Below are 24,441 nucleotides of genomic sequence, written 5' to 3'. Positions count from 1 at the left end.
TAAATATTTTTATATTTTCACGAACCTAATCCAAAGCATCTCTAAAAGAAAATACTACTTTTTCTCGATAAATTCGTCTCACCAATAACCTTCAAAAATTAAAACTCACCGAACGAACTTCATTACAACCACCTGAAACGTAAACCGTAAAACCAACGAAGCACGAGTGCGAGTGTAATCCAGTCTTGGAGTCGGAGCATCGGAGTTCCGTGTCCAGCGAGGGAATCCCAAATCTTCGTTTGACACGCGAGTAGGCACGCGTCGTTCGCAGGAAATCGGCGTTCGTCGCTAGAACAGCAAGCCATACGTGGACCATCCTCCTCTACTTATTTGCTGCATTCGTTCGTCTTTCTCGACATGTTCCTCTTCTTTTCTCCCTTGAACTGTCGGTTTGTCCCAGCGCTGGTTTGCGGGACCAGAGCCATGCGCGCGGAGTCGTCGTGGCCGCAAGTCATCAGTCAAGTCTTTGAGGTCGGCTTGAAGCTCTCTCGGGGCCCGCAGAAAAAGGCCTTTTGCCGATCTGCCTTGGCGGTGAGATCAAACGCTCCTCCTTCTCTGTCCTTCTTGTTCGCCTCTGTCCCTCTTTGTTCCGCGTACTCGGTGAACTGACTGTGCGCCACAGACCGATATACACGGGTGTACGAACAACGAGCGGGCCACGAATGGACGAAGAAAGAGAGTTAAGATAGGGCGGGGGTGGTAGACGGTGACGGGCCCATCGAAGCACAAAGGGAGATTTGATACACTTGGAAGCAAGGGGATGGTAAATATTAGGACGTCCCATAAACAGTACGGTTTTCTTGAGGATCATTGAATAGATGCACATTTGTAGATATTGCTCCTCAAATAAAGCTTTACTGAGGATGATAAAGGTTTCTCGAGGATAAAACTAAATGGGTTTTAGGGAGAAAGGAAAATTAGGAAGGGAAAGAGTGAAAGATAGAATGTGTATGTGGATATGGAAAAGGTGAATTCAGAAAGTGAAAGTTTGATGAGGCAGGAATGGATGAGAAACGAAGGTGAGATTCAGAATTGGTGAATTTAATGAGGGAGAAAGGGAGGCTGATAGAGGGCAAAGGATTGAAGGTTTGACAGAAGATGCTGAGGATTGAAAGATACAGAAAAGAAAAAGGATTAGGTGGAGGATTCGTGGATTTGATAAGGGTCGAAGGAGATACAGGATGTAACAGGTTGAAGGTTTGACAGAATAAAGAAGAGGGATAGTAGATAGATGATAGAAGGCAAAGATAAAAGTCATAAAAAGATAAAAATCAAGGAATACTAAATCAGAAGGATTAACTTGAAACTAGAAAAAGAGCAACAGTAGGTATATTTCAGTCGATCGAATCGTTAACCAAAAAAATAGATACAAAGGGATAACATAGAGAACGAAGTCTTTTACCTTTTATCGTAATGGAAAAACAGTGATATATATATATATAATAAATGTTTTAAAGAAATGACAAAAAATTTATATCATCTTTAGAGAAGCATATATATGTACAATAACGTTAGAAAAAATTTGCGTGAAAAATTATATGCTCTATAGGTATGTACAAAGAAGGTTACAGATATACGACGAACGATAAAAATGGTTAAATAAACAAATAGACAAGAAAATGATCGAAATAGAAAGGAAATGATCCTAAGAGGGAAGTAAGAGGAAAGCGGCAAGAAGGAAACGAGTAGCGAACAAAGAAGGAAGAGGGAACCGATAGAAAGAATCAAAGGAAGCGACTGGTCAGAAAAGCGGTAGTGACGCTGTCTTTGAGGAAGTAAAAAGAGACGAACGGCTGAATAAATACGCGTGCCCTCGCTAACCGTTTGCAAATTTGTTGAGGCGCCCCCTCAAAAGCCCTTTGACTCGATGCAGCTCTGGAGAATCGCTTCTGCTTCTCTGTGACGATGAACCTGCTAAATCGAGGCGAAGATTCACTTCGAAATTCGACAAATTGTTTATCACTCTTTGAGTAAAAGCGAACGAAAAATTTCGGAAATAATTGGAACATCGCGAGACACCTACAACTAATTATACAGAAATGTAATATAGAAATATTGAAAATTTAACCACAAAATTATGAAAAGCACAAAGTGCTTAACATTCTATGCTAAGATCTTTTAAAAAAATCATCGTGCGAAGCGAAATGAACCCTACAATTTTGGATAACCATTCTCTCAAAAACTTAGCCACGAATCAATAAAAACGAAAAATCCTCTAAACAAATCGGCATTCAAACTAAAATATAATTTCACAACGCTCCTATTTACGTATATGTGTAGTTGGATGATATAGGTCGATCTATACGAATCAAATAAGGATTTCGTTTTTGGAGAGCGGTAAAGTCGAACAGGCAGGACTATTAGGTCCCCGGAGGCTCTGTGTCCACGTTACAAAAGGCTACAGCGAAACTTCGTCACGGAGCAACTATGAATCGCATTATCGATTTGTACGGCGGAGCGCTGATCAACGCCAAGAGAACCTTTGAAGTGCGCCGAAGTTTGTAGGGGCTTCCGGAAAGCGTAAGGATGCAGCAAAAGGATCCGCGTGCGGACCGAGCACGCGTGAAGAATGTCCGTGAGCGGGGGAACGGAGAGGGAACACAAAACAAGGAGAGAGATAGGTCATCGAAATAAGCCCCCGTAAAATGATTGGCCTACGCAACTGCTACTACGTTGGGTTCGATTTCATCTAACTCGCCTCGCGGCCACGTTCGATACCTCTTTGTTCCACGTCGTTTTCGTAACACATCGTTGGGAAACTGACGTGCTGTCCATTTTTCAGTAGGATTTAAATTACGGCACGGTAAGTCAGGAAAGTCTTCGTATATCTTATAACAGGGTTATTTTTATTATCCTTCCTAAGGATAGCAGTCCAAGTAGGATGTCGGGTCTGTATAACTTGAGACGGTAGAATTTAATAGACACTATTAAAATACGGATGGAGTTTAAATGTTTGGTTTAGTATAATTTTATTACCTTCTGTATATTTCGTGCTCCGTACGAATAAAGTATTCAAAGAAAAAAAAGGTATCTGAAGAGATACAAACAAGAAAAAGAAGCGAGGAGAACAGCAGGGATAAAATATATTTAAACAAATTTCACTGCAAAGACGTACAATGTACAAGATGTACAATGTAGAACGTACAAATAATGAGTTCAAGTAATTTTATCGCGAAAATTATTATTTTTTTTTATTTTTTTTTTTATTCTTCAGATGTACGAAGATATTTATGAATGACTATATATTAGTACGTATCTCGTTTATTAATACGAATAAAACGATCAAAGAAACATGCAGAAGTCAATATCGAACAATTTCGTAACAATTGGTACTCTTCTTGGTAACAATTGGTCGTGCGAAACAACTTTGTTATACGTAACGAATCTTACTTATCAAAAACGGCAATAAAATTTCTATCTAAAATCTAAGTTTAAATTAATATCCAAGTTGAAATTGAATTTCTTCGTAGAATAAACTTCAAACGCAACTCTTCTGAGGGGAGTTTTGATTTCAAATCCGCCTGGTAGTCACACGCAAACGCGAAGGGAAGCCTATGTGCGTACTACTCGAGGAAAGAGAAGGTCCCGCGTTCGCAAAAACGTCATTTCCGCTGCGGTCGATTCCTCAAACGACCGGCGATAATCGATCCTCCGTTTCGCCTCCGAATCAAGGCCATCGTCGTCGGACGGTTCTCCTTCTGTTCGCGATTTTTCCGACTCTCGTTTATTACCGGCTACGAGCAACCGGCCGGAGGAATAACGACAGAAAAAGCAAGAAGACCGAGCTGGAGGAAGGGGCAGAGACGAGCAAAAGGATGTAAGAGTGCGAACGTGTATATACGCTAGGCTTGCCGCCAACTGGTATAAAGAGGAAGGGAGAAGGAATTGTGGAAAGTGGATGAGAAACGAAGACGAAGACGGTGGAAGATTTTTGCCAAGGAAGAAAAACAGAATCCGGCGCGGTTGGCGGCGCGAGAGTTAGCAAGAACGCGGTGTAGGCGGCACATCAAAGGCGCACCTCGGGCGTGAACGAGCGAGCGGGCACGCGGCTCAAGTAGAGAGCGGAAGACACCGCCACCAATCCTACCACCATCCAATATATTTACTCCGATGGACCACCGCTACCATTGCCATCACGGCCACTAGCACCGCTAGCAGTGGCCGAGCCAGCGCCACCAATGCCACCACCATCCTCTACCACCGTAACCGACAGTCACGACCACCGTGCAATCACCACACGCTCCCGATTACTTTGCACACTATTAGTACCCGATAGGTTTCTTCTGTGCACCATAGTCTTTATATTTTTATGAACCTTATCTTGATTTTTGGTAAGCGAATGGAACACTAGTGTGGGGTGTGAAGACATCATATTGGGGAAGTAAGAATTGATGATGTAAAGAGGAATTCATATTATATTTATATTATTGATACAATATCGACAATTATATACAATATTGACAGTTGTATCGACGATATGTATTGATCCTTTTAGTTGAAAACTTTGAAATATTGGCAATATATTTTGATAGTTTGAAGGCACCCTAACGGCGTAATGTACTTTTCCATAATCAGCAACGTAGAAGAATTATATCAGAAAAGACGAAATATGTACTAGTGAAATAATTAGAACACAATCGGGAATTTTATGATACGGAAGTAACAAGTGCATATAGATAGAAGTGGAGGAGACATTAAAAAAAATCTCTATGTAGAATCAGATATATATTATCGTACAAAAGAAGAGATAAGGTAATTCATTGCTTTCCTGCAACATAATAACATTCACAGTGAAACCTTTCAATTACTAAGGTTCAAATAAGAATTTCCTAAAAGTATTTTATTATTTTTGTCGAAGACATATAATTCCTATTTCTGTATCTCTTAAATTAAAGATGCAATCTTATAGACTAATATTACTCCGGTTTATGCATTGGAGACTTAATTATCGATGTTGCTCAAAGGATCGAGAAGCTGAGTATACATCTCCAAAAAGGAGAAGACAATCGATCGAATCACGAGCTAAGCCAATTAGCGCATCTAGGTCGATGGCACAATAGCACAGAGAAATCTTCGTAGAATATAAATGTCCTCGCGATTACGCGGCATAATGAACCATGAAGCGCGTTAGAGAAACGCATCGAGAATCGTGAGCGACTCAAAGACTGCCTGCTTAACATACAGATCTTATCTGGAATGAGAGAGAGAAAGAGAAGAAAGGAGGACAATTCTGTGAACGCTTTATATTTCGTCTTTCTCGGGACGTTGTTGAGATTTTGGTAATTTCGGCAATTTCCTGCGGCCGGAAATCGCGACAGCCGCTGCGGTTTCGCAGCATGAAACACCCTTTGAGCTGCGGCTCGTGCAAATTGCGGCTTTAAAGCGCACCGAGTGGTCATTGCGTACAAAGTAATCATCGTCATTGCGTCCCGTAGAAAAATACTGTGATCGCAGCTTGTAATTTCGCGCGATTTCTTTGGCACATTTTTCAACTGCCACGAAATCGCGGATGGCGCTGGCTACTTCGGAGGAATCGTTTCGTCTTCATCCATTCAGAAGAACTTAATACGATCGAGAATGTAGAATTGTTCTTTACGAATCTATATTCCTTTAGATTTTTGTTTTACTTTAGAACGAGCACGATGGTCGTTGTAATTTGTTCAAAAAAAGAGAAGCGAAGAAGAAATAATGAATAATAGAATATAAAGTTTTATATAATATAATATGATATATAATATAATAAAGTTTTATAATAATAATTATATATCCCCATTTATTACACACAAATATACTACGTACTTATCGTGGTAACAAGAATTTGTGTGATCGAAGACCAAGCGAATATTTACGCCACAATATCGATATCGATATCGAATAAAGAGCGATTCGGAGAATGCACGAGTAAATTAATTATACAATGCACGGTGGTGCCACGAAGAAACTTGGCTGCACGTTGTAAGAATGTGTATTATGCATGTGAGATCTACAATAGCATAGCATAATTATGAAATAACAGTTTGGTGCGAATTACTGAGAATTACACGAAACTTTTTGAAAACTGTTATTGTTACTTTATTATTAAGTACAGTTTCGATTACTTTATTTTACATTCAATGAGCAAAGATCTCTCTGTAACCCACCATTTCTACAGAAATGCAAACATTTTCACAACAAAAACAAATTCCGTAACGAACACGCAGCTCTCTAATATGTCCGAACAAAAAGCCTCTTTCTCCTTAAACTTTAACTTATAAGCGTACATTTACGGAGCACCACCTGCTCTGTTGACTATCGCGTATCATTAAACCGCTGTACGCCGTATTCTTTCTTGAACACCCTCCATTTACTCCATCAGCTTCAAACGGCCACGCCATTAAACGAACCTAAATGTCTTGCACAATCCCTTAATTGCACCGATATCCTTCCATCTTTCGAATCTGCGCTGTTCGCGATTGCAATCACAACCGGAATAGTACCGAGTTATTCCGGAAAGGGATAAAAAGAAAAGCGACGTATTTTCGCGATAAATCCGAAGATTTCTTCGTTCGATATCGTTTTCAAAATATAATTAATCGTCACAATCGAATTTCTCAGAGCTCGATAATTAGCGTGTAGCTTCGATCGCGAATAGATAAAAATGCAATCGCGAATGAGCAGTTGAATGGAACAATGGTATTGCATCTTATTGTATTTTCGAACTATCATATTATTATTATTATTTATGGTAAATAGATAAATATTATTCATAATATGGTAGATATCTTTCTGACAGTCACTTGACTGGCGTGTAGACGTAAATTATTACGAATAACCGTGTATATTCAGATCATTTATTAATACCAAGAAGTCGATCGAAGAAATATGGCGCAATTAATATCCAATTTTTCTTTCATCACTAAGAGACGTCTAAAGGGTTGGTGTCCAAAGTAGGCCAAGGGGTTGCATGCAAATCGAGAAAGTTCAAGGGAAGTGCGTTGATCCCAGTCTCGCTGAGAAGCAAAAGGGAAGAGCGACCGATAAATTAGTCGGCAACGGATATCTCATTCGCTTTTCCATGGTTCGTTCGAAAGGCGCACGGCGGCCAAAGACGTGGCAGGCTAAGGCGAGGCGAGGTAGGGCTGCGGCAGTCATATTTCAGCCCTTGTTAGGCCGAGGGGCCCCCGCCGAGACGGGATGGGGAGAAAATCTCTTTGACTCGCCGCTCCGCGCCTTAATCCACTGGTGTATACCCTATCTTGCCACCTGCTCCCTCTTCCTTCCTCTCTAACCCCTCTTCGCTTCCTCTTCCTCTTCTTCGTCTTTCTCCTCGTCTCTTCTTCGAGTGCCCACAAGCTGTGTGTGTTCTGTTCATGGCCTATCTGCCTCTATCCTTCCACTTTCTCTATGTGTCGTGCGTTGTGCGTCGACTTCTCTCTCGTTCAAACGTGTAGCGCAGTTGATATTGTCTTTCTCTCTTTCTATCTTCTTCTCGTCCTCGAGTCCTTCACCATAAATTACTGAGGATATCACAGCGTGCCTCATCTACCCCTTCCTACACGAGCTCACGCTCGCTCTTTCTTTCTCTGCCTTTCGATCTATGGGCATTCTGCCTTGTTCCGGATACGTATACGCGGCGATGCGTATTTACCCTCGTTTTCAAGCGACTTTTGAAACGTACTACCACAAGTGGTGTATGTTTGTGACGTCGTTCGGTTCATCATAAAAAATGTCTATAAATTGGACATAAAGGTGAGCACTTAAAACGTCCATAAAATTAGTCCATAAAATTAGAAGGTGTCGATATTTCTGAGTGTGAAAGTTAATGGTTAATGGTAAGTGATATATACATTTTCAGAAAACGAAGTTATGCACGTAAAATACATTAACCCTTGTAGGTTTTATTGCATACTCCCTAAGTTGGTGATTAAGTAAACAATGAGTATACTTGTTTTCCGTGAAGTTTACCTCAAATTTTAGTGTCTTATATCTTTACAAAACCACCGAAGAAGACCGTTTCTGTTAACGAACAACCTAATACCTCCCACATTTTTAAGAGGATTTAAAAAATTACATTAAAAAATGTTCGTTCCTCAAACGGTTAACAATCAAGGTTGAAATTAAAATTTCATCCGTTTGTCTTTCTCTCGAAAAATCTCGTCAAGCAATTACATAGAGTATAATAAAAACAATTCGGCAAACCTTCTCGCGGAGGGTTGAAAGATGGAGGAGGCGTTTGGCGAAAGCACCTGCCTGGTATCTCGTAGCGAGATCTCGATGCAGCGTACCGGTGCAGTGTACACGGCTGCCGGTCGTTTCGCGTGAAAATCATCGTCGTCGTGTGCTTTCCGAGTTCTGGCGAGCGTTACGAGGCAGCCGTTCTCGAAGAAGGACCGAGCGTCGTCTCGTAACCTCGGCTTAACGAGGCCATCGACATCCCTGTGAGGGCTCGAAACTCATCGTCCGGCCGAGAAGAACGCACGATCGACGCTTGAAAACGTATCTTTGGTACGGGCACGGATGACGGCGCGTTTGAGATGTTCCGCGCACATGCTTCTCTTCTTCTTCTTCTTCACCGTGAGGTTGTCGGTCTCTTTAAGCGGCGCGCCGCTCTCTTCCGCCAGAAGATACGCGACCGACTCCATCGATTGAGCTGTCGACGAGGATAGATGTTGAACGAACTAGAGACGGACTGGATGCCTGGTCTAAACTCTCTTTGCTTAGCTACCTGTCTTCTGCTTTGCTGTTGTTGTCGTGAAAAATGTGATTCGTGCCATGTTGCGTGTTAATAATCGAAGTTTGGATCTTGTTATTCGATCGTTGTTGAAGTAACAATTCCAGAAGAATGAGTAGGATGATGTGAAGTCTTTTCGTTATTTAAAGAAAAGACAGGAAGATTTTTAAAAAATCATGTAGTCGATGGAAGTGTACGAATGTTTTAAGTAGTAGCATGTTTCTTAAGTCGTACACTAAAACATTTGTGTAAAATTCATCCCATTGCAGCACCCTTGAGAAGCATTAAATTAGAATGACAATAGTGTTAAAGATATTAAAGACTCGGCGACAATTTAACGACTTTGAAGCTGTTAAAACAAGGCATAACGACATTTAGTGCTTTTGAATATTTATCGTTGATGTGCATGAGACTATAAATTCAATATAGGAGTCATACATATACAGGGTGGTTGGTAACAGGTGGTACAAGCGGAAAGGGGGTGATTCTACGCGAAAAAAGAAGTCGAAAATATAGAATAAAAATTTTTCGTTTGACGCTTTGTTTTCGAGAAAATCGACTTTGAATTTTCGCTCGGTACGCGTGCACTTTATCACGTCTCGTTATAACGGATCTCACTGTAGATCGTTGTCTCGATGGAAAAATTAAAAAAAAAGAAAAAAATTTTTTTAAAATTTTTTATTCTATATTTTCGACTTCTTTTTTCCCTTAGAATCACCCCCTTTTCGCTTGTACTACCAGTTACCAACCACCCTGTATATACATAGACACCATAAATTCAAAAGGGAGAAAGTTCCCTAAGATGGTGCAAGAAAGCGTGAGTTAGGGATGCGACAGCTAGCTAAGTAAGAGATACAAGATATTCCACTCTTATTTGTGGTAAGAGAATTTTGATGAAAGATATATAAAATTCTTTTTAAAATCTTTTAAATCCTATTAACAGAACGAGATACTTGCAACAAGTATTTATGGTGTGACTCTTGGTCTAAGATAATTTTTTAGTTAATAATCTCCAACTTATGCTCGTTTGTACATTTGGAATGAGAATTAGATGATCGGGAATCCCTATAAATTATCTTCGGTTTAGGTTGCAAATTTTCGATCCGCTGTTGCTGCAATTATCGCATCCATTCATTAATTGTAGACCGAACAGCTAAGCATGGCATGAATCATTCCACCGATACGGCTTATCTACAGCCGTGAATCAACATAGGAAATGCAACATTGTACTATACGATTATTCTTTTTCTCATTAATTCGTTCAACATTGCGACACATATATTCCCCGTAACGCTTCAAATGATTTGTGTGCCAATTTATAATCTTAAAATATGTAACAGTAGTGTACAAAATTATTCTAATACGTAGAGACCTTCCATCTTACTTGATCTATCATAAATTCAATTAAATACGAATGAAATTTATCCAAAAAATTTACAAATTAAAAATATAATTTCAATCTGCTTGCAGCCCGTCAGTCTACAGCAATTTCTGATATTCCATAATTCAACACAACAGTAGTAAAGCCAAGTTTCTAGTTAAATATTTTAATAAGCCGGAATACATAGGATGTAGAAATTGCGAGACGGCTTAATAGAAACGCGAGCAAACGACGTTAAACCTCCCCCTGGGGGAGCTGAAGTTGCGCGCTTGGCGAAAGGGGATGCTAAAGGCGGCTGACAATTGCAGTCAATCTTAGTAGAGCAGCTAACAGGTCTCCGAGCAGTAAAAGCGTTCACCAAGAGTCGCGCTGTAAGATCGTTAAACCCGCGGTAAGCTCGAAAGCACGCCACGGTGATTCGCCTCTCCCTTTCACTCTCTTTCTCTTCCTACCTTTCGCTTCTTTTCCTTCTCTTACGTTTGGTGGAAGCCCCGAAGAAGCGGCGGACGGTTCTGTGTGCACGCGGTTATGGTAATGCGAGGTTTGCGGTGCGTGTTAGCCGGCTGCGTGAGCGGCCCTCGTAATGGTAACGAGACGGTCTCTCACCATCATCATCAACATCCGGACGACGAAACACGATGCGAACGATCAACGACTGTTGCGGGTTCCGAGCCGCGGTCTCAAAGGTGCCGACCGCGATCCGCTCACTGGCTATTTTTAACTTGTTTTCGCGTCCACCGAGTGGAGTACCGAGAGGAGAGAGGAAAGAGAAAGAGAGGCGCACCGGTGGCTCGTAAGCGTGCATTCGATGGAATGCCACGCACCACCGGCCACCGCAGCACCCGCGAAACGAATCGACCTTCTGGAAAAAATCGAGCCGCTAGGAAACGCGGACATCGTGACGTATAACAAAGGGAATTGGGATTTCGTGTGTCTGAGTCGAAATGGCTCGGTATAGAATCTTAAGGGTTGATTTTGAGACAGAAATTTAATAATCGTTTGAACGGTAGTTTGGTCGATTTGAGAAAGAAGATTCGGTTGGAAGAACAAAATTGTAAAGTTCGACATAGGGATGTTTACGTGGGCGTAGCGACTGCCAACGTAGGGAGGTGGGTAAAGAGACTTTGAGAATTCGAATGTTTCTTCTCCCTTGAGACCAAGAGATTCGCTTTGAGGTTCTGAGGGAATAAATCATTTGGATGGTATTTGAACTGATCCGAAGAAAGTTCGATTCTGAAGAAAAAGTTGGGTAGTTGAATCATTTTGAAAATAAGAAGCTATAAGAATAACGAAGATAATCGATTAAAGCGAGGATATTGGGAAAATGGTTCAGTGTAGACTCGTAAAAGTTGATTTTGAGAACGAAATTCGATGATTCTACGTCCCATCGGTAATTTGAATCGATTCAAGAGAAAAGACTCCATTCTGAAAATAAAAATTGAAAAGTTGAAATGTCCTCTTGAACTTGAAGAATTGAGCATGTATGGTAGAAAGTATGGTGAAATTAAATAGGAAAATTTCATGATTTGGAGCACGTTCTGAAGTGAAAGTTGGAAATTGAACAGTAGATAGTACTGAGAGTGAAATGATTATAAGATTAGAAACGAAGACTTCGATAATTTTTGTTGACACAAATGGCTTAATTATTATGAAGTTTGTATTTATTTCGTATATATTAAAAAGCAAAGTATTTTAAGAGCCCTTGCGATTATTAATCCGAACGTAAGTAATATTAAAAAGTTAGAACTAAAGTCTTATGAGCTCCTTTTCTAAACAGTTTCCCAATTAGTAGGTCAATTTTTTATCTGACAAATGAAGATGATCTATTTAAAATAGTGCGATTGATTAATTTTAAGAAAACGTTTATGTTAAACTTCTATGTAACTTAATATCTATAAAATAACGTTTTCCTATATGATAAGAGAATTTTCTTAGTTTTACGATGCTCCTTTCAGAACATACAAAAATTCAATTTTGTAAATGAATTCTTTGCATACATTCATGTACGGCGTCAAAGATTCCTTATGGATAAGAAGAGCTACGGAAGGATAGTGAAATTGGCACGAAGGATGCAGAAGACGATAAGCGGATCGCGCGCGGCTTGTACGTTGTGAAATTCGATGGCGATATGGATAGATGGAATCGAGGGACGAAGTAACGAAAGGGTTTCCCAGAATATCGACAGCTGTCGGTTGGCGAAGCGTACGTTTGATACGGCGCGATTATTAAATTCTTTCTATTCAAAGGAGACGTTCTGAACGCTAACCCATAGAGAAATCTTAGTTTTATAACATTTGCACGAATAACCCTTTACTCTGCAAGCATCACGTTTTAGTTTAGATTAGCTTAGACTTAGTTTTAAGCTACGAAAAAAGTGAATATATAACTTATACACTTCGTTAGAAAATAAAGAAATATCAGGCAATTATTATTTATAATAAAAGTATATTTTGTTATTCAAATACACGAGATAAAAATATTGGTATTTTATTTTTGACAAGAGATTGTTTCGTTAGAAATATCGAAAATCGAGTTCTCTTTACAGTATTTAATGGGTGGCATAAATATTTTCTTGGATTCCATTTCTTTGATTGCATTCGTAACGATATGCACAAACATTCGCAATCTACTAATGTATATGCTCGTAACATCTACGAAACGCTCAAATGAAATGACAAGAACACCAGCAAAAGATCTCAACTTCGAGCCGTGATTCATCTATTCGAGTTTCGGATGGCCGAAATCTTTAAACGCTTTACCTGCTACCGGAATCTTAGCAGTCTGAAGAAAGGGTGGCGGCCAGTAACAACCGTCACTTTGTCGGCCTTTGTCACGGGGATTATGCGCCGGCTGGCAAATTATGACGGACACCTTCACGCCCAGAACACCCTCTAATGTGCTGGTTGCGCAAGAGAGAAAAGGAGCAACCAGGGTAGAGCCAGAGAGAGGCAGAGAAAGAGAGTGGCGAACTAGAGGAAAAAGGGAAGGACGAGAGAGGGTTTCCATAAGCACCGGGACAAGTTCTTTGAGATGCACGCCCGAATTATACGTAGATCCAGGGGGATTATAAATTTAAAGGGGATGGAAGTGGATTATAGGGCGACCAGTATTTCAGCCCTGCAGAAATTGATTGCCGGACGACGCCTCGTTCATCTCTTCCAAAATCTGATTAATCGAAGTAATTAAAGGACAAAAAGTTTTAAGCTCTTTTAAGTGATTTTTTATTGAGAAAACATAATATTGGAGTTGGGAATTTTGCACAAAATATTTCAATCTTGGACATCAAGTTAGGATTACGTGTAAAAATTTCATTTATCTTATACAGATACTACAACAGTACCTACGATATGAATGATAAATGGTCCTTGGTTATTCAAATTATTATGTAGTATATACGTCATAGTTGATAAATTGTTCACCCACACTTTTCAATTTTAATAAGATGTTTAAAAAACGTTGGAAACATTAAACGGTCGTAATTCGATAGCAGTGAATTCTACTTAGATCGCTACGCGTGCATATTTGAGACTTACAAGCATTAATCTCTGTTTCTGTTTACACGCGTTGCTATTGTAAGTCTTGTTAAATTGATAGTTACTGTATTGCATCGAGGCTCTTCATTCTGTTCCCATTAATAGACATATATACCGACATACATTTAGAGAGCAGTATAATTATCGATAAATTCAAGTAAGAAATTCATCGTATATTCATATTATTCACATTATTCATATCGAATACGTCGTATAATAAACCCTTATACACGCAACGAAAAACAGAACAAAAAGGATTAAAAACCATAAGCCGAAACCTATGCTACTGCAACACTACAACCCCTTGCGCCACCCTTTTATAAGCGTACGCTCGTAACGTTCACGGGCGGCCACACTAAACCGTCCAAAACTAATAGTGTGGACACAGGATCGGCAAACTAAAGTGACACGACCGGAAATTTACGTGTCACTATGGTTTTTAGCGAAAGGAGTGCACCACAACAGTGAAGATTTTCTCTCTTGCTCCCCTTTTTTGTTCACGAAATTTTTCAGAGACACGAGGCAAAGGGCCGTCGGTAAAGGGCGTTCGTGCGCACGGACAGCTTGATTTACAGCATAATAAAGTGGTTACGCAAAGCGTGGGAGGGTCCGGGCTCGTGAATTTTATTTACGATCTGCCCGAAAGTTCAGATTCGTCGCGGTTTCTCAGCGGCGCTTCAGGCAGAACCTGCTCGTAAAATCGTCTGAAAGCGAACGGCGATCGCGTTCCAGCCTTCCAGGGATCGATTCTCCTCGGTAGAAGGGAAATTTTCCCCGCAGCGGGACTGGCGACAGTGTTTCCGCGATTTCCAGCGTCATCGAACTGTGAAACGTTGCTCAGGTCGAAGATGAACGAACCTTCCGGCTTTCCTAGTCCCGTGTAAATGATATTTACGACTTGGTTCGTCCGCTTCCACGACGACACGGCACGGATTAGTCTTGGTTAACGGAACTTTGATATATTCTCCCTCGGCGAGTGGAGGCCACTTGGAGCGTAATTAACGACGCGAGGTTCGTGAGCGACTAGGGTGTCCATTCGGGTTTAGCTTCGATAACGAATTTTACGAGAGAAAAATGCGATTTTGTTTGATAAGTCCTTTTCATCGATTTAGCTTATGCCTTTTCGAAACAAAGATGCTGATTACTATAAAAATAATAATAATGATAGTAATGAAAGAAACAAAAGTACAATTTACAACTTTTTTTTTCGGATAAGGTCGAAAGTATCTTCGAAATGTACTTCGCTTCATGGTCGTACTGAAAGGAGCTCTTTCTCGACAGCGGTGTGTTTCGATACGTGCTCCAAAGCCGATCCGGTGTTCGCGGCCCATTATGCCCGATCATAATTGCGTCGCAACAACGTTTCTCCTTTCCAGCGTCCATAGCTGGGCGGCTCCCTTTCATCTGGCTCTGGCCGCCAGAACGAGCTTCTGTTTCCGAGGTGTTTCCGCCGTCGGCTACCGTTCTGCAACCTGGAACTTGATCCTAAGTAGCCGACATCGCGATAGAGTTGCTGGGCTGGGACGCTGGGACCAACAGAGAGAAAGAGCCAGACAAAGCAACTGTATACACGTGCGTGTTATACAGGGTATCCCGCTAATTATGAAACAATCAGCAAGGAGGCTATTTTACACGAAAAAATAAGTTGAAAATGTAAAATAAATCTGATGCTTCGTTCTGGAGAAAATTGGGTTTGAAAAGTTGTCAAGTATACTTTAACTTTTCTCATTGCAGGCAGGGCAGGAGTGAATAATTGACAGGAGTTTATTCTACATGGGAAAATAAGTCGAAAATGTGGAATACGATATTTTCCTAGGTCGGCCTGTTCTCAAACAGATAAAATTTGAAAATTTATGAAGTAAGCACGGCTGTGCTGGGTTTTTAACTAAACACGCTCGAACCCTTGTAAACAAGACTTCAAACAGACAAATTTTACCTTACATTTTTAGCTTATTTTCGCACGAAAAATAACCTCTTGCTGGTAGTTTACTCGTGCGTAGGTAGCCATTAGCCAAGTTCACGTACACTAAACAAATCTTCATATTCAATTTCGCAGAAAACAAAGTACCGTATGAAAAATTGTTATTCTGTACTTTCTATTTATTTCTTCCTGTAAAATCGTTACCTTGCCGATCGTCTCATGATTACTGGGACACCCCGTATGTAAAAGAGAAAGAGAAAGAAAGATAGAGATTGAAGGAGGGGTTGTGGTGAAACGCACGAGTTATATTCTCTATAGTAATGGAGAGCAAGAGAAAGAAGGAGAAAGAGCGAGTGGCGCCGTGAAGAAACGACGTTTCCTCCTTTTAAATTATTCCCGGGGCCTGCTGCTCGTTTGTTACCGCGCCGTTCCGACGTTGTTATTGCTTTCTATGCCCTCACGGTGAAAATCCCTGTCGACGGAGAAATTACAGGCTTGTGTAAAGGAGGGGATCAAGAAAGGGGAGGGAAATTGGCCGATTTGAAATTGTTGCGCTTGGTCTCTCAGGAATGTTGCGAACGAGGTAAAGATTAGTATATGTATATTAGTGTATAGGTGAAATTCAAGAGATGGTTGGAAATAGTCGTTATAGTTAACAGCCCGATGCAGACGACTAGACGAGCGATGGCGACGAGTCGCGACGTTACACTGCGATTTTCTACTCGTGATAGTCGTGACGCTGCGTGATTTTTATCCTTGACAGGTGCAAATTTATATTTCTAACGATCCACGAGCATAAGATTCCAGTATTTTACGCTCGTGTACGTTCTGTCGTTAAGAATATAAACCCGTGCCGAATTGCATAGTTACTATAGATACTAAATTGCAAGGATGTTGCATTGCCAGTTTGCTTGAAACTTTAGTTTGACTACAATCTTTAGGTTATTTCCACTTCAACTATATTTTTACATCTATATTTTTCAGCCGTATTTTTCTTCCTATAAAAAGTTTATAAATTTGAAGAAAGTATGAAAGAATTTTTAACAATCCTTACCCAGCGGAGGCTGGATCATTGTCATGAGTGTCGAATTTGTTAATAACGAAGAGAAGAGCCGATTGAAATGAAGTTTACATTCATATATGATGATTAAATTTATTTAAAAATAAAATTGCTCATATACAATGACAGTATGTAAAGACGATAATATGTACATGTAACTCAAAAAATATAGAATCGAAATGTTAAGAATTTTTTCATATCTTGTTTAAACTTGAGATAGTTTTTATTTAAGAAATATGGTTGAGTCAGAAGTGAGCAAAAAATGTAGCAGGGTAAAGTATCTACATGATGCTTTCTATACATGCAAGGGAGCCATGGAAGCAAAAAATATTAATGCATTACTATCATCATAATGAGAATCTAGTTAAGATTCATCAAGCTAACGTATTAAAGCCACTGGCATGAATTCTTCGACATGACGGCACGTCCTTCGTTCGCCAAGGGGATCAAAGTGGTTGGAACAGGTAGCCTGTTTACCCCATCGTAAGATGTATTTGCCTAACAGGTTGAATAATGGTCATTTTCGAACTACGTGGGAGACCGACGATGAAGAGCTTATCTCCTTCGCTTGCAGTTTCTGCTCACTCAGCCACAGTATCTCCGTCGGCTCATTATCATAGACTATACGGTGCGGTGATTAACGTACTCAGCCGGAGTTTCCAGTTTATAACGCGGTCTCGCGAAACGGGATTCTCGTCCTTTATCTTGTTAATTTGATTTCCGACCACGTGCTCGAGATTGGAATTTTTTCAGCATAAACGTGTTAGGAATAAAATTTAAAATTGTTCAGTCCAGAAAAGAGCTTTTTATAAATTACGTGACTCTATTTTATCTTTGATAATGAAAATTTTGTACTACTGTGTTTTAACTAATTAATTCTACTAGTAACCTTCCCGTTTTAAAATCAAATTTGCTATATGAAGTGCACCAATGAGAATAAATAAGTAAAATATATTTAATTTTCATAGTTGGGTTCATTTTCTTGCAGGATAATTCAGTGAAACTAATCAATTCCATTGAAATCAATAACTTGGGAATTAGATTTCTTTTTAACTTTAAAAAATGTTAAAATGTTAAATTCACAAATTGAATACTTATCGCGTATTGCTGTACTAAAATTAAGAAAATTTTGGGACACGGAGTTGCTCCAGCTAACTTCTAAGCGGATCAAACATGATATAGGACTTTCCAAATGGAAATTGCCGAAAAAGATAAAGCCATCGATACATAGAAATATTTTTCCCAAAAATTTCCAAAGCTCGTTTGGAGAAAACCAGCATATGCTTGAACTTGTGATTGGTTACGTATACTCTAAAAAAGTACCGTGTTAACACCAAAGCAGCAAACCCATCAACTGCACAAACTTACGCTCTCATAATCCACAAATTCTTTCACAAACTTCAGCAATGTAAAAAATTACATCAAGCAGCAAGATTTGTTTAAAACATAGCTACGCGTAGTGAAAGTATTGTACCACGAATATTTCGCATCGATTTCAGATCTCAGTGTGCCTAACGGCTCTTATGCTGACGATAGCCGCCGAAGAGAAACCGACGAACACCGTTTCCGTGTCTTCTAGCACGGCAACGATCCAGAGCAACACGATCCAGAAATTAATCAAGATTTTGGAGAAATACGGTTTAGAAGAGCAGAGAGGCCTAAAGAGGGTTTACCTCAGCAACAGGTCGATCACATGCAACGACGGATCCCAGTCAGGGTTTTACCTGAGAAAGTCGCATGGTTCCAAGAGGTGGATCATCTTTTTAGAAGGTGGTTGGTACTGCTACGACCATAAGAGCTGCAGAAACAGGTGGCTCAGGCTGAGGCATCTGATGACGTCGACTCAGTGGCCTGAGACACGCGACGGTGAGTAGCTTCCGTTGGAAAGTCGTATGTTCACCTAACTCGACACTTTCTAACGTTTGCAATGGAACGCCGCACCGTTCCGCAATCTTCTCCCTGCTATCTGTCGGCTGTTTAACGAGTTTCGCGACACGTGACAACATGTCGCATTGCTCGGGGGGTTCGATTTCTCTCGAGCAACACACAATAAGGTTTAGTGGATATAGTTAAAATGGGAGAGAGGTTCGAATAAGTAAGAGGGCGTTCCTTTTCAGATCGTTCGTGTACTTATGGATAGAAGAAAAATTAAAATCAAAGTTATAAAATTTTAAGAATTATAACAGAAAAATTTCTTTAATTTGTTGCAGTTGGTGGCTTGTTATCAGCTAATCCGGAAGAGAATCCGTATTGGTGGAATGCGAATCACGTGTAGGTATTGTCCATCTTGACCATATTTTTGTTCTCAAATGGATTAAAATTTTCTTACGATATTGAACGATTTTTGAAGATACGTAATCATCAAATTTTCATAACTAGATTTCCTTGTATCTCTAGATTCGTCCCTTATTGCACGAGTGACAGTTGGAGCGGTACTAGAGCTTTACCGAATGACATGTTTTCCTTCATGGGTGCAGAGATTGTACTGCAAGTGGTGCGGGATCTAATTCCTCTTGGACTTGAGAATGCAAGCTCCCTTCTTTTGGCTGGTAGTAGCGCTGGTGGAACCGGTGTCATGTTGAATTTGAATCATGTGCACAGCTTAGTTCATCACAATCTGGGTGAGTTACATTTTTTCTTTTCTACTTTTTAGAACTTCATGCAATATTATAATAAATACGGGTCCATGTTGATTTGAAAGATCTATTAGATCATTAAATTTGCGAATAAAAATATTAATATTATTTATATACGTTAATTGAAATTTTTTATTTAAATGTTTACTACGACGAATCGCAGGATTGAAACATATCGCGATAAGAGGTGTGTCGGATTCGGGCTGGTTTCTCGACAGGGCTCCCTATTCACCAAACGGTTTGTCACCAGTTGACGTTGTTCACAAGGGGATGGAACTTTGGAAGGCTCGAATGCCGCATAATTGTGTCAATAAGTATCCAAACGAACCGTGGAGGTGCTACTTTGGCTACAGACTATATCCAACGTTGACTGGTAAAGCAATTTCCATTTTACCTGTTTATCCTACTTAGTATATTTTATTATTTCGCCGTCTCAGAGGACCATTTCAGATCGAACTGTATTTTCCTTTAAATTTGCTGAATCCACGATTCTAAGACGAAGACGCGATGCTTGTTTCGAGTATAATATAAAATATTTGACAAAAAGGCTAATCATTAAGCAAATTTCACTGTAAATCAATTGAGTGAGAAAAATATTTGTTCTCAAAAATTCAAAGGCCTTTTTTCTTCAAAATTTGTCATGTTGAGACCTTCAGAGGGAAAAAGTTGCGCGTCAAACTTAATATAAAATATACGACGAAATTTCGGTGTAAAATAATTAATAGATGAAAATGTTTGTTTTTCATTTTCAAATTCGTAGCGCCGCTGTTCGTCTTCCAATGGCTGTTTGATGAGGCGCAGATGTCGGCGGATAACGTGGGTGCACCGGTGACTAAGCAACAATGGGATTATATACACAAGATGGGTGACAGTCTGCGACAGACATTTGAAAACGTTAGCGCGGTCTTTGCCCCGAGCTGTATTAGTCATAGCGTTCTGACGAAAAGAGATTGGCAGTTGGTGAAAATAGATGAGATTTCCTTGGCACAGGCGTTGCACTGTTGGGAGCAAATACCGATTGGGAACCGTCGAAACGAGTGAGTATCAAGTCTTTTCCAAAACTAATTTTTCCAAGAATACAAAATACAAAAGGTAACGAAGTATTCTGTATAAATCAAATTGTACTATATTATTCGATTGTATATGTTTACGTAAGTTATTTTTATGAATATTTTTATGAATACACACATTCAAGGTTTGCTTCATCTTTTAACAGTATGTAGAATAATTAAGAGGTCGCTATTATGAACGATCTTAGTGTATTAATTAAGCAAACAAAAATAAAGGAGTCCTATAAGCTTGACAGAAAAAGAGATTGGCATGTTATTAAAATGAGATGAAATTGTAATAAAAATTGTCTTTAAAACAATTATCAAAAATAGAATATATAGACACTGAAAATTAAAGTGAAATATAGAACGACCTTGTAGTAATTCTGAACAGTGTATTATAACGAGTATTTTAATTTGCATATTTTTTATCTTGCATCTAACTTATGTATATCCTGCATATTTTTTCATCTTTTTCTACTTATTCATAAATCCTATTCCATATAACAATTTTAAATTAATAAACAAAAGTCGAGTTGTGTAATACATGTTGTAATTTACATCATCATATTACAAAATACTGAACAACAAAAGCCAGGTTGTTGTATATTGTACTTTCTAACAAAAGTTACACAAAGCGCTTCTTATTTCATTTTCCGCCGTTTCACTTGCTTCAACGCGAAACTGGCAGCGAACTGACTTCGTCCCTGTTAATTTCAGCACTCGTTCGCCAATTGAGACGAACCAGCCGTGCGCGAAGTCATTGCGGAAGCTACTACGATCCGGTCTGACGAAGGGAAACGGAACTTCGTTTGAACCGGGAAGAAGCGGAAAGAGCGACTTCATAGCGGAGTTGCAAAAAGTCAGATCGTCGATGATCGGTAAATCGATCGAGAGGAAGATTTCGTCTAACGCCCTGATGCAGGACAGGGAGAACAAAAAGAGGAAGAGGCGGAAGCACAAAGGCAAACGCAGGGACAGAAATAAGATATCGAAGATGAAGAAGGAGAAACATGAGCGCAGAAAATCTACAGGTAAATTATTATATAATATATAATATAATATATATAATATATATAAATATAATATATAATATAGATAAGAATTACTAAGTGAGAAATTATGGATGCAAAATATTACATTATATCTTTGATATTTCTTTTGGTTTTATAACTTTTTATAACTTCTGCATAATCTTTTTAATAATTATTTTGAAGTAACCTCGTCCTGTAGTTCTTTACAATTGTTGAGATATTTATTTTTGCAATCCATGTTACTTTAATTAGAAGAGGTAACATTTTTCAGTCTACAAAATCACTTTGCCACTACTTTATTGACAAAACCCTGCTAACAAATTAATTTTTTATGGGGCAAAAATTCTATGTTTGAACAAAATTATTAACATATCTCTCCCAAACATATTAGCTTCTTACGTGAAAATGTTTTCAGATTATTTAATCCGAACACGCTTTACATTTTCTCCATTATCCATTTCTTTTATCGTATTCGTCGAAGAATGTACATATTTGAAGAAATGGATCATCTGAAATTCGTTGAAATTCTAGGTCGTCGGAAGGGTAACAAGCAGAACAACGACAGCAACCATACAGGCATGTTCAACGGTACCAGACCGCAGCGCTCGGTGATACCATCTGGCAAACGGAAGTGTGTCCAGGGCTGCCACTTCCGGTTAATCGAACGTTGCACTTGGCCGCAGTGTAATCACAGCTGCCCAAAGCTGCACAACCCGTTCACCGGCGAGGAAATGGACTTCATCGAGCTGTTGAAGAGCTTCGGCCTCGATATGAAGAGCGTGGCGAACGCGTTGGGTATCGATATACAAACGTTGAACAGTATGGATCACGACGAACTGTTAAATCTTCTTACGCAACGAGCGAACTAACTCGTCGCATTAAGAAGATACATTCCATAAGAAGAACAATAGAAAATGACGATGTTGAAGGAGAAAAAAATAAGACCTTAATTTGTACTTTCATCGACCGTCATTTTCTTTCATTGTTCGATAAAGATGAATATTTCCTTGGGAATCTTTTTTAGAAAAGAAGAGACTGAAAGGAAACAAGACATTTAATGCGTCTCTAGAGGAGAGCATAGTTTTTTGTTTGAATTTTTTCAGACTCTTGAAACAATTTTAACATCATTAAATTTGAAATCATTAAATTGTACATAAGTATTCGTTAGAGTTTCCATGAAATACCTAGAATTTTCGTTAGAGGAATCGAGTCGATTATATTTTATGGTCGAATTCATCTTCCAGCAAGTTACTCAATTCAACGACAATTTCTTTAAACAATTTTCGTCGTTCGTTCTTGCGTGTGAAACGTGTAATTCACACCAACCTCGCGAGTAGCCGAGTAATTTAATTTATTTGATAGGTTGTAGGTAAAGTAAACGGGCATATAATCATGTTACGAATTAATTCACTCGCCTTCGCGGTGACGCGATCGCTGATCAGCCATGAGGCTTGACGTTCAATTTACCAAAACATCCTTCCCTCTTCAACGTTTGTACCTGGTCAGATAGAAAGCAACATATTCGCAGAACGATCTTTCGAATTGTAGTTTCTGGTATGATAAATTAAGTAAAGTTGTTTGTATACTATTGATAGACTGATCAAGATCGAAGAACTTTTGTGAAAGCTCGAACGAACTAAGTAATGCAATTTCCGACAGTTACACGTATACCGAAGAAGTTCGAACTGGAGACGCTCAGTATTAATACTGCCGGCTTATGGTCGTGCCGCATTCGATGTCCAGCTAGGGCTCAACTGGAAGTTAACGTTCAGCTCGACTCAATAGAATGCGCCGGAACCGAATTTTGCGAATTGATGCCAATAACGAGCAAACCGACCGACAAAGCAGCTTCATAGACTGATTAAATTATCTACCTCAACGAATCAAATCGTATTAACGTCCTTCTCTGTACTGTAAACGCCGATTAGAAGAGTTTAACGCGATAAGAGTAATTAAGGAGTTGGGTTAACGCGTACGCGCGCGTGCGCATAGAAAGAAGCCGCGGGTCATTGTATCTAATTGTACCCAGGCACTGTAATATACATACTTCTCTGTAGGATTAACTAATTATTTATTTAGAGCGAGAGAAAGAAATGCGACGATCAAGACGAGAAGAATTCTTCTAAGCGTTTAATTTATTTTTCGCGCGTTGCAATCGATATCAATCCTCTTCGACGCTTTGTCCTCACATTTGCGTCCGTCATACAAATCATTGTTATTTTGTACTCGCGTGAGACTGTAAATAAATTGTATATCTGTTATACTAAACGAGTTATAGAGTTTTTTTTATTTTATTGCGTGTACCATTTAATCAATCGCTTCGTTTCTTTGTATGTAGAACATCGACATGGCTAAATGGTAGAAATAGAATTTTCACATCGAATTGCATTCGCGTTTTTGTTCTTTGACAAGAGCTTAAAATAGAAATACACATATATATATATATATTTTTAGGTAATATCTCAAGTCATTTGTTGAAGATATTTTAATGAACTCTAGTATGAAAAAAGTCAATAATGCATAATTAAATTATAATTAGAGTTTACGTAAAAAGTAGCAGAATACATGTACTACCTCCTAATTATTAAGGAAGACAGAATTTCGATAAAAACGTGTCAGAGAATCTAATTCATTGACTACACAATTTTACAACACGTTTAATTTTCTAAAATTCACACTATCGAACAAATGAATAAACTATTTAACCATTCGTGTGTATATTACTACGAAATACTAAACTATTTACGTATAATCGGAACAGCGCAGGCAAAACATGATATTGCCTGATCATATAACAATCTCTGTAATTCTATGTCAAACATTCTACACCAATGAATACAATCAAAAAAAAAAAAAATTAATTTCCACTAAATTGAATCTTCCCGTTCGTCCAAAATTATTCGAAAAACACATACCGCGAATGATAAACAGTTTCGAGAGAAGCCTATGGCTTGAATATACACACCAAGGATACATAGTCGGTACTCGGTAAACATCATCGAACGCGGAGTAACGATAAATCGAGTCGCCTCGTTGGCTGCACCTGTACCTAATCATCATCCTGTTAGCTCTCACGACTGCCGTCCCTTCCTCCCCGCTTGTTCAGCCACGAGCGAG

At 39.2% G+C, this 24,441-nt stretch overlaps 1 protein-coding gene across 1 annotated transcript in view; it reads left to right on the top strand.

The window, feature by feature from the left end:
* LOC117215778 (palmitoleoyl-protein carboxylesterase NOTUM) overlaps positions 1-23,402 on the top strand; it is a 32,592-nt gene extending 9,190 nt beyond the window's left edge. The window contains exons 2-8 of the mRNA XM_033462250.1: positions 18,105-18,471; positions 18,816-18,876; positions 19,003-19,226; positions 19,405-19,614; positions 20,002-20,278; positions 21,011-21,324; positions 21,856-23,402. Of these exons, the coding sequence (XP_033318141.1) occupies positions 18,105-18,471; positions 18,816-18,876; positions 19,003-19,226; positions 19,405-19,614; positions 20,002-20,278; positions 21,011-21,324; positions 21,856-22,193 (1,791 nt within the window). The 3' untranslated portion in view covers positions 22,194-23,402. The remainder of the gene's footprint in view (positions 1-18,104; positions 18,472-18,815; positions 18,877-19,002; positions 19,227-19,404; positions 19,615-20,001; positions 20,279-21,010; positions 21,325-21,855) is intronic.
* Positions 23,403-24,441: the final 1,039 nt, after the last annotated feature.

This window comes from Bombus bifarius, unplaced genomic scaffold (genome assembly GCF_011952205.1).
Source record: "Bombus bifarius isolate JDL3187 unplaced genomic scaffold, Bbif_JDL3187 scf7180000009790, whole genome shotgun sequence".
Taxonomy (NCBI): domain Eukaryota; kingdom Metazoa; phylum Arthropoda; class Insecta; order Hymenoptera; family Apidae; genus Bombus; species Bombus bifarius.
The sequence above is the reverse complement of the archived record's forward strand: the minus strand, read 5'-3'. Positions and strand labels throughout refer to the sequence as shown.